Source organism: Oncorhynchus nerka, linkage group LG20 (assembly GCF_034236695.1).
Source record: "Oncorhynchus nerka isolate Pitt River linkage group LG20, Oner_Uvic_2.0, whole genome shotgun sequence".
Lineage (NCBI taxonomy): Eukaryota > Metazoa > Chordata > Actinopteri > Salmoniformes > Salmonidae > Oncorhynchus > Oncorhynchus nerka.
The window spans coordinates 30,054,870-30,070,365 of NC_088415.1; the positions used below are offsets into that span (position 1 = coordinate 30,054,870).

General features: G+C 40.1%; 1 protein-coding gene across 5 annotated transcripts in view; it reads left to right on the forward strand.

Moving 5' to 3' along the window:
- The window catches only part of spen (spen family transcriptional repressor), a 57,317-nt gene that overhangs the window by 27,559 nt on the left and 14,262 nt on the right, over positions 1–15,496 (forward strand). For 2 of the 5 annotated variants that reach the window (XM_029621993.2, XM_029621996.2), the window contains 5 exons: positions 7,485–7,645; positions 8,441–8,656; positions 8,815–8,966; positions 9,083–9,208; positions 9,340–9,453. In XM_029621993.2, the coding sequence (XP_029477853.1) occupies positions 7,485–7,645; positions 8,441–8,656; positions 8,815–8,966; positions 9,083–9,208; positions 9,340–9,453 (769 nt within the window). The remainder of the gene's footprint in view (positions 1–7,484; positions 7,646–8,440; positions 8,657–8,814; positions 8,967–9,082; positions 9,209–9,339; positions 9,454–15,496) is intronic. The other 3 variants (XM_029621995.2, XM_029621994.2, XM_065005400.1) reach the window with 3 other exon arrangements.

Genomic DNA, 15,496 nt, shown 5'->3' on the forward strand with positions numbered 1-15,496 from the left:
GTATCCATAAGTTCATTTGACTCTGGGGATGTAAATAAAGGGCCTAATTTGCCAAAATCCCGAAGTATCCCTTTAAGATACAATCCTTCCTCCAAAGGACCATTCTATAGATAAAATTGTGAAAATTCCCAAAATCATGGTGGTGTTTTGTTCTAGAGTTGTGAGGAATCACCCTTATGTAATGCTTTATGATAACTAATTGTTATGAAAAGCATGCCCCCGCAATAACTTAAAAGGGCTAGCTTATTCATCTTGCTTGTGTCATGATTTGAATTCACTCAACTCAAATTGATAGTAGTTTAAGCGCCTCCGGCTCACAAACTTCTGAGTGAAATTAAAGCTAGTTAGCGTTATTAGCATCGGAACTCCTGTTCAGTGTGCACCAACCTGGCTTTGACGAATGTAATGCAATGAACTCAATTGTAGAAAATGGTTCTAATTTGTGTTTCTTTTAAATTGTACAATACTATTTCCACTTGCTTATTCGGTGTGAATTTCTCAGACCCACTAAATTCCTTAAAGATTTTGGTGGGAAATGCTAAAACAAGGGTATTCAAATCTTACCCTGGGAGGTCCAGAAGTACTGCTGGTTTTCTGTTCTACCTGATAATTATTGCACCCCCCTGCTGTCCCATGTCTAAAGCAGTCCCTGATTAGAGGTGACAAATTAAAAAGCAGTGGAACTGGCTTCGAGGTCCAGCTTTGAATTTGAGGGGGCTAGAATTTAAAGCCCCACTAATCATGAGCCGAAGTAACTCCTTGGAAATCTGGTATAAATGTGATGACAAATTCCAAAACCGGCTTCAAAAAGGAAATTGATATGGTATGACAGTGAAAATATGCAAGGAGACTTCTTTAGCGCGACAAAGATGAAGTAGGTTATAGAATTTAAGCAGTTTCATTGGTTATTTGAGAGCATTGCGATCTGACACACCAGACTGTGCAGCTTGACATGCTTGGTTTGTTTCAGGAAGAAATGCTACAGGGAATTTTTGGAGACTGCTGGTGTAATTTCTCACTGCCCACCTCTGTGTATGGGTAATGCCCCCCATTCCCTCCCACCCTGAGATCCAGTTAGAACTGGACATTTCTAGCCACTGCTGGCTCCCTGCCCACTCCCACAGGCCAGGCTCCATAAGCAGCACTTATGGGAGTGTCTGAGGGAAGGAGGAGGAGCAGAGGCAAACAAATAGCAAAGGGAAGGCTGGAAAATTGAGAAGGGCATGAGAATAGTGGGGTGTACTACTAAAGGGATGCACGGCTTATGAAATGTCTATTGCAAGTGTGAACATATCTGGTCATGTTTACTACTGTGGGACTATACTGTGATATTAAAAACTATTTGAGCATAATTTAGCAAATCAAACTAAATTACCATCTCACAAGAGATTTAAGTGGAATGGTAGAACTGTACAATGAAAATACGAAGGTAATTGTTTCATTTTTATGCCATATGAGGGTTGCGGCTCATATATTTATTTTCTAAAACATTTCCTTTTTTTGCTCCCTTTGTTACTTCTGTTGTAAAATATATTATTCCATCTAACAACACAAGCAGTATAATTTCAAAACTGCTCTACAAAAGCCAGTGTCTTTCCGTTTTGTCATCTACCTGGTGAGTCATTGTTTTCTAAAATTGGAATCTATGCACTTGTGCTCTATTGTAGTTCTCAGCGGCTCTCAAACCTTGGTTGTTAGTCATGGTGATTTGATTCAAATCCATATGGGCACGATCTGCTGAATGGACTCATGGATAACTCATATATTCACAAACACGGTGAACAGATGTACAGAACATTCTGCTTCAACAAATATATAGAAAAAAACAATCTCAACAGATTTGATTCCATTTGTATGAATTGTGAGAACAGTGCCACTCAAAGACATGTAATGGTATTACATATTCCTTCATGCTAGGGTAACCTTCATTATTTCCAACTTCATATAGAAGTTTGTTCAACATGATTGTTGAGTGTACTGGGCGATTCTCACAAAACTGGCACGTGACAAAAAAATGTTTTACCAAAAAAAATAGATTCTATACCATAATTCCTCTTGGATCAATAAGATTAGCTTCTGTAGTTATCTATTTCATAATTATTGATATGTTTATTTTTCAGATATTATGCATTTAACCACAATTTCCACATCTATCAATACAAAAACTCTCATTACCACAACAGTTGTCGAAGTCCAAAAAAGTGGGAAACAAATCTATTTGTAATATTTAACATTGCTCACCTAATGAAAAGGCTTAAGTTAATGTATTTTGTAATATATCTCATTACCGCAACACAACCTTCTTCTGAATCTTGTTTTTTGTCATAATTACTTGTGTATGTAAAGTTGAAGTCGGAAGTTTACATACACTTAGTTTGGAGTCATTAAAACTAATTTTTCAACGACTCCACAAATGTCTTGTTAATTAACGGGAAGTCCGTTATGACATATACTTTGCATGACACAAGTCATTTTTCCAACAATTGTTTACAGACAGATTATTTCTCTTATAATTCACTGTATCACAATTCCAGTTGGTCAGAAGTTTACATGTGTAACAGTATAGCTTCCGTCCCTCTCCTCGCCCCAGCCTGGGCTCGACCAGGGACCCTCTACACACATCAACAACTGACACCCAACGAAGCATTGTTACCAACCGCTCCACAAAAATCATGGCCCTTGCAGAGCAAGGGAAACAACTACTTCAAGTTCTCAGAGCGAGTGATGTCACCGATTGAAACGCTATTAGCGCGCACCCTGCTAAATAGCTAGCCATTTCACATTGGTTACACATGCACTAAGTTGACTGTGCCTTTAAACAGCTTGACAAATTCCAGAAAATTATGTCATGGCTTTAGAAGCTTCTGATAGGCTACTTGACATAATTTGAGTCAATTGGGGGTGTGCCTGTGGATGTATTTCAAGGCCTACCTTCAAACTCAGTGCCTCTTTGCTTGACCTCATGGGAAAATAAAAAGAAATCAGCCAAGACCTCAGAAAAACAATTGTAGACCTCCACACCTCTTCATCCTTGGGAGCAATTACCAAATGCCCGAAGGTACCACATTCATCTGTAAAAACAATCGTACACAAGTATAAACACCATGGGACCACACAGCCATCATACCGCTCAGGAAGGAGACGCTTTCTGCCTCCTAGAGATGAATGTACTTTGGTGTGAAAAGTGCAAATCAATCTGAGAACAAAAGCAGAGGACCTTGTGAAGATGCTGGAGGAAACGGGTACAAAAGTATCTATATCCACAGTAAAACAAGTCTTATATCGACATAACCTGAAAGGCCGCTCAGCAAGGAAGAAGTCACTTCTCCAAAACCGCCATTAAAAAAGCCAGACTACGGTTTGCAACTGCTCATGGGGACAAAGATCATACTTTTGGGAGAAATGTCCTCTGGTCTGATGAAACAAAAATGGAACTGTTTGGCCGTAATGGCCATCGTTATGTTTGGAGGGAAAAGGGGGTGGCTTGCAAGCCGAGGGAACACCATCCCATCCGTGAAGCATGGGGGTGGCAGCATCCTGTTGTAGGGGTGCTTTGCTACAAGAGGGACTTGTGCCCTTCACAAAATAGATGGCGTCATGAGGAAGGAAAGTTATATGGATATATTGAAGCAACATCTCACGACATCAGTCAGGATGTTAAAGCTTGGTCGAAAATGGGTCTTCCAAATGGCCAATGACTCCAAGCAAACTTCCAAAGTTGTGACAAAATGGCTTAAGGACAACAAAGTCAAGGTATTAGAGTGGCCATCACAAAGCCCTGACCTCAATCCTATAGGAAATGTGTGGTCCGAACTGAAAAGGCGTGTGCGAGCTAGGAGGCCTACAAACCTGACTCAGTTACACCAGCTCTGTCAGGAGGAATGGGCCAAAATTCACCCAACTTACTGTGGGAAGCTTGTGGAAGGCTACCCAAAACGTTTGACCCAAGTTAAACCATTTTAAAGGCAAATCTACCAAATACTAATTGAGTGTATGCTAACTTCTGACCCACTGGGAATGTGATTACATTAGTAAATAAAAGCTGAAATCATTCTCTCTACTGTTATTCTGACATTTCACATTCTTAAAATAAAGTGGTGATCCTAACTGACCTAAGACGGGGAATTTTTACTAGGATTAAATGTCAGGAACTGTGAAACTGAGTTTAAATTTTGATCAGGTGTATGTAAACTTCCGACTGCAACTGTATGTATGCTATTTTTATGTACACATTTTTGATAGTGTCCCTTTTGTTCTTTATCAGATTTATCCAAAATTCCTAAAGTATACGTTTTACTTTTTGTGATATTTATTAAATATTGCTGCATTATGGTAAATGATGAGCAGTTTTCGGAAATTAGTGTTGCTTTGTTTGCCATTGGGAAAAACTGTACATTTGTAAATCCCAAATGCTTTACGTAATAGTAAAATAACCCTTTAGCATAATTATAAGTACTGTAATTATGTGCATGTGTTTTCAAAAGTGTATAAGTTTTTTAAAAAAGTATAAGGTAAAAAAAAAATGTTATTTCTCCAAGGTCTTTAGGATGTGGATATGTGTGATTCTAAGGTATTTTAGATGCATTTCTAAATTGACATACCACCTTTTTTTACATACCACCACAGTCAGAGGCTGGCACTAAAACCGCATTGAATGAGCTGTATTCCGCCATAAGCAAACAAGAAAACGCTCACCGGAGGTGGCGCTCCTAGTAGCCGGGGACTTTAATGCAGGGAAACTTAAATCCGTTTTACCAAATTTCTATTGGCATGTTACATTTGCAACAAGAGGAAAAAGACCTCTGAACCACCTTTACTCCACAAACAGAGACACATGCAAAGCTCTCCCTTGCCCTCCATTTGACAATTCTGACCATAATTCTATCCTCCTGATTCCTGCTTACAAGCAAAACTTAAAGCAGGAAACACTAGTGACTAGATCAATACAAAAGTGGTCAGATGAAGCAGATGCTAAGCTACAGGACTGTTTTGCTAACACAGACTGGAATATGTTCCGGGATTCCGCCGATAGCATTGAGGAGTACACCACATCAGTCATTGGCTTCATCAGTAAGTGCATCGACGAAGTCATCCCCACAGTGACCGTACGTACATACCAGAACCCATGGATTACAGGCAACATCCGCACTGACTTAATGGGAGGAGCTGCCGCTTTCAAGGAGTGGGACTCCAACCCGGAAGCTTATAAGAAATCCCACTATGCCCTCCGACGAACCATCAAATAGGCAAAGCATCCATACAGGACAAAGATTGAATCGTACTACACCGGCTCTGATGCTCGTCGGATGTGGCAGGGCTTGCAAACCATTAGACTACAAAGGGAAGCACAGCAGAGAGCTGCCCAGTGACACGAGCCTATCAGACCAGCTAAACTACTTCAATGCTCGCGTCAAGGCAAATAACACTGAAACATGCATGAGAGCACCACGCTCTCCACAGCCGATGTAAGACCTTTAAACAGGTCAACATTCAGACGTGTACTGCGAGCATGCGCTGACCAACTGGCAATTGTCTTCACTGACATTTTCAACGCCTCCCTGTCTGAGTCTGTTTTAAGCAGACCACCATAGTGCCTGTGCCCAAGAACACTAATGTAACCTGCCTAAATGACTAACGACCTGTAGCACTCACGTCTGTAGCCATGAAGTGCTTTGAAAGGCTGGTAATGGCTCACATCAACACCATTATCCCAGAAACCCAAGACCCACTCCAATTTGCATACAGCCCAACAGATCCACAGATGATGCAATCTCTATTGCACTCCACACTGCCCTTTCACACCTAGACAAAAGGAACACCTATGTGAGAGTGCTCTTCATTGACTACAGCTCAGCATTCAACGCCATAGTGCCCTCAAAGCTCATCAATAAGCTAAGGACCCTGGGACTAAACACCTCCCTCTGCAACTGGATCCTGGCCTTCCTAACGGGCCGCCCCCAGGTACTAAGGGTAGGTAACATTCTGGGGCCAAGCTTCCTGCCACCCAGGACCTCTATATCAGGCGGTGTCAGAGGAAGGCCCTAAAATTTTCCAAGACTCCAGCCACTCCAGTCATAGACTGTTCTCTCTGCTATCGCAAGCGGTACCGGAGCGCCAAGTCTAGGTCCAAGAGGCTTCTAAACAGCTTCTAACCCCAAGCCATAAAATTCCTGAACAACTAGTCAAATGACTACCCAGACTATTTGCATTGCCCCCCTTCCCCTCTTTTTTTACACCGCTTCTTCTCTCTGTTGTTATCATCTATGCAGAGTCACTTCAATAACTCTACCTACATGTACATACTACCTCAACTAACCGGTGCCCACACACATTGACTTTGTACCAGTACCACCCTGTATATAGTCTTGCTATTGTTATTTAGCTGCTGCTCTTTAATTACTTTTGTTTATTATTCTTATCCGTATTTTTTAAAACTGCATTGTTGGTTAGGGGATCGTAAGTAAGCATTTCACTGTCAAATTTACACCTGTTAGATTCGGCGCATGTGACTAATAAAATGTGATGTTTTACAAAAATATATAATCAATAGTTGTAACAGTGGTCCTATTAAATAAGAAACACCCATTGGCTATAAATTAGAATTAAATTATTATCATTAGCGAAAGAGACCTGAAAAATGATTAAATAATGAGATGTGTGTTTCGGTAATGAAAGCTCAATCTGCAAGTAATAGGAGACACAGACATTGAGTCAGCAAACAATTGACCATCACTATAGCCCATTCATGCCTCCATGTTGGTAAGGTAATGGTTTTCTAAGTTTTTCCCAATTGGAGCTTTTTTGTCATTTCGGTGAAAGGTCAAGTGTCTTAAAGGGATGTTTGAGAAGAAGATCCTCATTCTGAAGGCATATAAATTAAAATAACTTGTGCTCATCTAAGGACTACTCCTCTAGATGATGCATCATGGGTGAATTCAACTTTATTTAAAAAATGTTTGGCATTTTTATAGCAACTTAAATTGTTACGGTAATGAGAAACATCCACAGACACAGTTTTAAGTAATAAATATAACTTGTATGATTTATGGACAAACTACAGCAACATATTTTGTTTTATTCAACATTTTATAAAGTTACCTGAAAATTTAATTGGACTAATTTCAGTAAAAAAAATGACAATTTATTTAAAATAAGACACTGTGCCATAAACTAGGCATCTTAGTCTTCAGAATGATAGTTGATTGTTGCAGATGCATCAATTTGTTACTGCCATGGTTAAAACTGGTTTCATGAGAATCACCCGTATAATGGATTGACGATGATTCCGATATATATCACATCTGTGAGCTATATCTTTGTGCATAGAGATGTCTTTTAAATATAACATTTCAGACAAAAGCACACTATCTGAGTCATCAGTTCTTTACAGTGATTTTACTCCTCTTCTTATGACGGATATATGAGATTCTGTGACATGCACACTAATCTATTTCTCATTAAGCCTCTGTGTTCCTCTTTGGCAGCAGTGATTCCAGCAGTAGTTCAAGTGATGGCTCCCCAGCACGTTCAGTTCAGTCTGCTGCCGTCCCTGCACCTTTATCTCTGCCTTTATCTGCCCTTGACAAGGATGAGCCTCGAAAAAGCTTTGGTGTCAAGGTCCAGAATCTTCCTGTGCGTTCGACAGGTGAGGATTTTATCCCTTAAGCTGTGCAGCGGAGGGAATAAGTACCCAAAGGTCATACTTGAGTAAAAGTAAAGTTACCTTAATAGAAAATGACTAAAGTAAAATTTAAGTCACCCAGTAAAATAATACTTGTCTAAAAGTATTTGGTTTTAAATATACTTTAGTATCAAAAGTATAAATCATTTAAAATTCCTTATATTAAGCAAACCAGACAGCTTCATTTTCTTGTTTTATAAATGTACGGATAGCCAGGGCCACACTCAGACATCATTTATAAATGAAGCATTTGTGTTTAGTGAGTCCGTCAGATCAGAGGTAGTTGGGCTGACCAGAGATGTTCTCTTGATAAGTGCGTCAATTGGACCATTTTCCTGTTCTGCTAAGCATTCAAAATGTACCAGATACTTTTGTGTCAGAAAAATGTATGGAGTAAAACTACATTATTTTCTTTATGAATGTAAAAGTTGTCAAATATATAAATAGTGAAGTACAAATACCCCCAAAAATGACTTATTTTTATTTAATATTTTATTTAACTAGGCAAGATACCCCCCAAAGTACTTTAAAGTATTTTTACTTTAGTAGTTTACACCACTGCTGCTGTGTATATACCATATATTATCTACTCCACGCTACATGTGGGCAATACACTGCTAGGTTTTGGTAATAATATAATTTGTTGAGTTAATTACATTGTTGATGATTTTTGTACTGCAGATAAGAATTAGTCACTCTGTATGCACTTGAAGGTATTTAGTCAATGTTTATTTTAGTATTTGTTCCCTCTGCTTTCAGATACAAGTCTAAAGGATGGCCTGTTCCATGAGTTCAAGAAGTATGGGAAGGTGACGTCTGTGCAAATCCATGGAGCTTTAGAGGAGCGCTATGGACTAGTGTTCTTTCGCCAGCAGGAGGACCAGGAAAAGGCCCTGGCTGCATCAAAGGGGAAGCTGTTTTTTGGCATGCAAATTGAGGTCATTGCCTGGAACGGCCCTGGTGCGTCCACAACTGGTATATAAAGGGGCTTGAGTTTTTCCTAACCATGTAACCTGACCAGGAAAATCTCTGGGTTCTATTAAGATTATGTAAAAAAATATATATATATATTTTATATATTTTTTTTTAAATGATTTGTACAGGTTCATGAAAACATGTATTTCTCTTTTCAGAGACCGAAAGCGAGAATGAGTTCCGGCCTCTGGATGAGAGGATAGATGAGTTTCACCCCAAAGCCACACGGACTCTGTTTATTGGCAACCTGGAAAAGAACACCAGCTACCATGATCTGCTCAATATCTTTCAGCGCTTTGGGGAGATAGTGGTAAGTGAAATACATTATGAATCTGCATGCTGCAAATGAGATTTTATAAGGAACACATTTCCTAATTTGAAACTGCCTCTCTTAATTCAGTGTTGCCTTTCTTTCCATTCACATAGGATATTGACATCAAGAAAGTTAATGGTGCCCCTCAGTATGCCTTTCTACAGTACAGTGACATTACCAGTGTCTGTAAGGCCATAAAGAAGATGGATGGAGAGTACCTCGGCAACAATAGGCTAAAGGTGAGAAGAGCATAAAACTAGAATTTCACGAAACACATTTTTTGAATGTACAACTGAGATTTTTTGTTGTTGACTGGAGTGATGTCAACAGGATAATATTGTTGGTATGTTAATTTTCCATCTTTCTACAGCTTGGATTTGGAAAAAGTATGCCCACAACTTGTGTTTGGTTGGATGGTTTAGCCTCCAACATCACAGAGCAGTATCTCACTCGTCATTTCTGTCGTTATGGACATGTTATCAAGGTAAGCCCGCTCCTTATTCATGTTTAAGCCTTTCTCTTGTGACACATCCCCATGTCATTATTTTATATATATCTATATGCATAGTTGGAGTCATTAAAACTCGTTTTGCAACCACTCCACAAATTTAGTGTAAAAAAACTATAGTTTTGGCAAATCGTTTAGGACATCTACTTTGTGCAAGTCAAAAGTAATTTTTCCAAGAATTGTTTACGGACAGATTATTTCGCTTATAATTCACTGTATCGCAATTCCAGTGGGTCAGAAGTTTACATAAACTAAGTTGACTGTGCCTTTTAAACAGCTTGGAAAATTCCAGAAAATGTCATGGCTTTAGAAGCTTCTGATAGGCTAATTGACATCATTTGAGTCAATTGGAGGTGTACCTGTGGATGTATTTCAAGGCCTACCTTCAAACTCTGTTCCTCTTTGCTTGACATCATGGGAAAATCAAAAGAAATCAGCCAAGACCTCAGAAAATTTAATTGTAGACCTCAAGTCTGGTTCATCCTTGGGAGCAATTTCCAAATGCCTGAAGGTTCCACTTTCATCTGTACAAACAAACAATAGTACGCAAGTATAAACACCATGGGACCACGCAGCTGTCATACCACTCAGGAAGGAGGTTCTGTCTCCTAGAGATGAACGTACTTTGGTGCGAAAAGTGCAACTCAATCCCAGAACAACAGTAAAGGACCTTGTGAAGATGCTGAAGGAAATCGATACCAAAGTATCTATATCCACAGGCCGTTCAGCAAGGAAGAAGCCACTGCTCCAAAACCGCCATTAAAAAAGCCAGGCTAACGTTTGCTGCACATGGGGACAAAGATCGTACTTTTTGGAGAAATGTCCTCTGGTCTGATGAAACAAAAATAGGACTGTTTGCACATAATGACCATCGTTATGTTTGGAGGAAAAGTGGGAGGCTTGCAAGGCGAAGAACACCATCTCAACCATGAAGCACGGGGGTGGCAGCATCATGTTGTGGGGGTGTTTTGCTGCAGGAGGGACTGGTGCACTTCACAAAATAGATGGTATCATGAGAAGTGAAAATTATGTGGACATCAGTCAGGAAGTTAAAGCTTGGTTGCAAATGGGTCTTTCAAATGGACAATGACCACAAGCACACTTCCAAAGTTGTGGCAAAATGGCTTAAGGACAACAAAGTCAAGGTATTAGAGTGGCCATCACAAAGCCCTGACCTCAATCCTATAGAAAATGTGTGGTCAGAACTGAAAAAGCATGTGCAAGCAAGGAGGTCTACAAACCTGACTCAGTTACACCAGCTCTGTCAGGAGGAATGGGCCAAATTTCACCCAACTTATTGTGGGAAGGTTGTGGAAGGCTACCCAAAACGTTTGACCCAAGTTACACAATTTGAAGGCAATGCTACCAATTACTTTCTGAGTGTATGTAAACTTCTGACGCACTGAGAATGTGATGAAAGAAATAAAAGCTGAAAGAAATAATTATCTCTACTGTTATTCTGACAATAAAGTGGTGATCCTAACTCACCTAAGACAGGGAATTTTTACTAGGATTAAATGTCAGGAATTGTGAAAAACTGATTAAATGTATTTGGCTAAGGTGTAAGTAAACTTCCAAATTCAACTCTATGTACGTACATACAGTGGCAAGAAAAAGTATGTGAACCATTTGGAATAATCTGGATTTCTACATAAATTGGTCATAAATTGATCTGATCTTCATCTAAGTCACAACAACAGACTGCTTAAACTAATAAAACACAAATTATTGTATTTTTCTTGTCTTTATTGAACATATTCACAGTGTAGGTTGGGAAAAGTATGTTAACCCCTAGGCTTATGACTTATCCAAAAGCTAATTGGAGTCAGCTTAACCTGGAGTACAATCATTGAGACGAGAGTGGATATGTTGGTTAAAGCTGCCCTGCTCTTTAAAAAACACTCACAACATTTGAGTTTGCTATTTACAAGAAGCATTGCCTAATGTGAACCATGCCTCTAGCAAAAGAGATCTCAGAAGACCCAAGATTAGGAATTGTTGACTTGCATAAAGCTGGAAAGGGTTTCAAAAGTATATCTAAAAGCCTTGGTGTTCATCAGTCCACAATAAGACAAATTGTCTATAAATAGAGAAAGTTCGGCACTGTTGCTACTCTCCCTAGGAGTGTCCGTCCTGCAAAGATGACTGCAAGAGCACAGAGAGGAATGCTCAATGAAGGTAAGAAGAGTCCTAGAGTGTCAGCCATAGACTTACAGACATTTCTGGAACATGTTAACATCTCTGTTGACAAGTCTATGATATGTAAAACACTAAACAAGAATGGTGTTCATGGGAGGACATCACGGAAGAAGCCACTGCTGTCCAAAAAAAACATTGCTGTACGTCTGAAGTTCACAAAAGAGCATCTAGATATTCCACAGTGCTACTGGCAAAATATTCTGTGTACAGATGAAACTACAGTTGAGTTGTTTGGAAGGAACAAACAACACTGTGTGGAGAAAAAAAGGCACAACACACCAACATCATCTCAACTGTAAAGTATGGTGGAGGGAGCATCATGGTTTGGACCTGCTTTACTGCCTCAGTGCCTGGACAGCTTGCTATCATCGCCAAAAAAAATGTATTCCCAAGTTTATCTAGACATTTTGCTGGAGAATGTAGGGCTACCTGTCTGCCAATTGAAGCTCAACAGAAGTTGGGTAATGCAACCGGACAACAACTCAAAACAGAAGTAAATCAACAACAGAATAGCTTCAACAGATGAAGATACGCATTCTGGAGTGGCCCAGTCAGAGTCCTGACCTCAACCCGATTTGAGATGCTGTGGCATGACCTCGAGCAGTTCACACCAGACATCCCAAGAATATTGCTGAACTGAAACAGTTTTGTAAAGAGGAATGGTCCAAAATTCCTCCTGACCATTGTGCAGGTTTGATCCGCAACTACATAAAATGTTTGGGGTTGAGGTTATTTCTGCCAAAGGAGGGTCAACCAGTTAATAAATCCAAGGGTTCACATACTTTTCCCACCCTGCACTGTGAATGTTTACACGGTGTGTTCAATAAAGACATGAAAACTTATAATTGTTTGTGTGTTATTAGTTTAAGCAGACAGTTTATTGTTGTGACTTAGATGAAGATCAGATCAAATTTGATGACCAATTTATGCAGAAGTACAGGTATTTCCAAAGGGTTCACATACTTTTTCTTGCCACATACATACATACAGTACCGTTCAAAAGTTTGGGGTCACTTAGAAATGTCCTTGTTTTTGAAAGAAAAGCACTTTTTTTGGTCCATTTTTAAAATAACATCATTGATCAAAAATACAGTGTAGACATTGTTAATGTTGGAAATGACTATTGTAACTTGAAACGGCAGTTTTTTTTAGTTTTTTAAACCATGAAATATCTATATAGGTGTACAGAGGCCCATTATCAGTGACCATCACTCCTGTGTTCCAGTGGCACGTTGTGTTAGCTAATCCAAGTTTATCATTTTAAAAGGCTAATTGATCATTAGAAAACCATTTTGCAATTGTTAGCACAGCTGAAAAGAAGCACTAAAACTGGCCTTCTTTAGACTAGTTGTGTCTGGAGCATCAGCATTTGTCGGTTCAATTACAGGCTCAAAATGGTCAGAAACAAAGAACTTTCTTCTGAAACTCATCAGCCTATTCTTGTTCTGAGAAATTAAGGCTATACCATGTGAGAAATTGCCAAGAAACTGAAGAGCTCGTACAACGCTGTGTACTACTCCCTTGACAGAACAGCGCAAACTGGCTCTAACCAGAATAGAAAGAGGAGTGGGAAGCCCCGGTGCACAACTGAGCAAGAGGACAAGTACGATAGTGTCTAGTTTGAGAAACAGATGCCTCACAACTCAAAAAGCAGCTTTTATTTTTAAAAATTTATTTCACCTTTATTTAACCAGGTAGGCTAGTTGAGAACAAGTTCTCATTTACAACTGCGACCTGGCCAAGATAAAGCATAGAAGTGTGAACAGACAACACAGAGTTACACATGGAGTAAACAATTAACAAGTCAATAACACAGTAGGGAAAAAAAGAGAGTCTATATACATTGTGTGCAAAAGGCATGAGGAGGTAGGCGAATAATTACAATTTTGCAGATTAACACTGGAGTGATAAATGATCAGATGGTCATGTGCAGGTAGAGATACTGATGTGCAAAAGAGCAGAAAAGTAAATAAATAAAAACAGTACGGGGATGAGGTAGGTAAATTGGGTGGGCTATTTACCGATGGACTATGTACAGCTGCAGCGATCGGTTAGCTGCTCAGATAGCAGATGTTTAAAGTCGGTGAGGGAGATAAAAGTCTCCCAACTTCAACGATTTTTGCAATTCGTTCCAGTCACAGGCAGCGGAGAACTGGAAGGAAAGGTGGCCAACTGAGGTGTTGGCTTTAGGGATGATCAGTGAGATACACCTGCTGGAGCGCGTGCTACGGATGGGTGTTGCCATCGTGACCAGTGAACTGAGATAAGGCGGAGCTTTACCTAGCATGGACTTGTAGATGACCTGGAGCCAGTGGGTCTGGCGACGAATATGTAGCGAGGGCCAGTCGACTAGAGCATACAGGTCGCAGTGGTGGGTGGTATAAGGTGCTTTAGTAACAAAGCGGATGGCACTGTGATAAACTGCATCCAGTTTGCTGAGTAGAGTATTGGAAGCCATTTTGTAGATGACATCGAAGTCGAGGATCGGTAGGATAGTCAGTTTTACTAGGGTAAGTTTGGTGGCGTGAGTGAAGGAGGCTTTGTTGCGAAATAGAAAGCCGATTCTAGAATTGATTTTAGATTGGAGATGTTTGATATGAGTCTGGAAGGAGAGTTTACAGTCTAGCCAGACACCTAGGTACTTATAGATGTCCACATATTCTAGGTCGGAACCATCCAGGGTGGTGAAGCTAGTCGGGCGTGCGGGTGCAGGTAGCGAACGGTTGAAAAGCATGCATTTGGTTTTACTAGCATTTAAGAGCAGTTGGAGGCCACGGAAAGAGTGTTGCATGGCTTTGAAACACGTACCCGCAGAACACCAGTCTCAACGTCAACAATGAAGAGGCGACTCCGGGATGCTGGCCATTTAGGCAGAGTTCCTCTGTCCAGTGTCTGTGTTCTTTTTCCCATCTTAATCTTTTATTTTTATTGGCCAGTCTGAGAAATGCCTTTTTCTTTGCAACTCTGCCTAGGAGGCCAGCATCCCGGAGTCGCCTCTTCACTGTTTACGTTGAGACTGGTGTTTTGTGGGTACTATTTAATTAAGCTGCCAGTTGAGGACTTGTGACACACACACACACACAGTACCAGTCAGGTTTGGACACACCTACTCATTCAAGGGTTTTTCTTTATATTTACAATTTTCTACATTGTAGAATAATAGTGAAGACATCAAAACTATGAAAAAACACGAATGGAATCATGTTGTAACCAAAAAAGTGTTAAACAAATCAAAATATATTTTAGATACTTCAAAGTAGCCCCTCGGCCTTGCTGTCAGCTTTGCACACTCTTGGCATTCTGTCAACCAGCTTCACCTGGAATGCTTTTCCAACAGTCTAGTTCCCACATATGCTGAGCACTTGTTTGCTGCTTTTCCTTCACTCTGCAGTCCAACTCATCCCAAAACATCTCAATTGGGTTGAGGTCGGGTGATTGTGGTCATCTGATGCAGCATTCCATAACCCTTACACAGCCTGGAGGTGTGTTGATTTATTGTCCTGTTGAAAACAAATTATTGTCCGACTAAAGGTGGTAGCCATGCTGGTTAAGTGTGCCTTGAATTTTAAATAAATCAGACTGTCACCAGCAAAACAACCCCACACCACCTCCATGCTTCACGATGGGAACCACCGATGCGGAGATCATCCGTTGTTACCAAAAATCTCATATTTGGACTCATCAGACCAGAGGACCGATTTCCACCGGTCTAATGTTAATTGCTTGTGTTTCTTGGCCCAAGCAGATCTTTTCTTATTGGTGTCCTTTAGTAGTGGTTTCTTTGTAGCAATTCGACCATGAAGGCCTAATTTATGCAGTC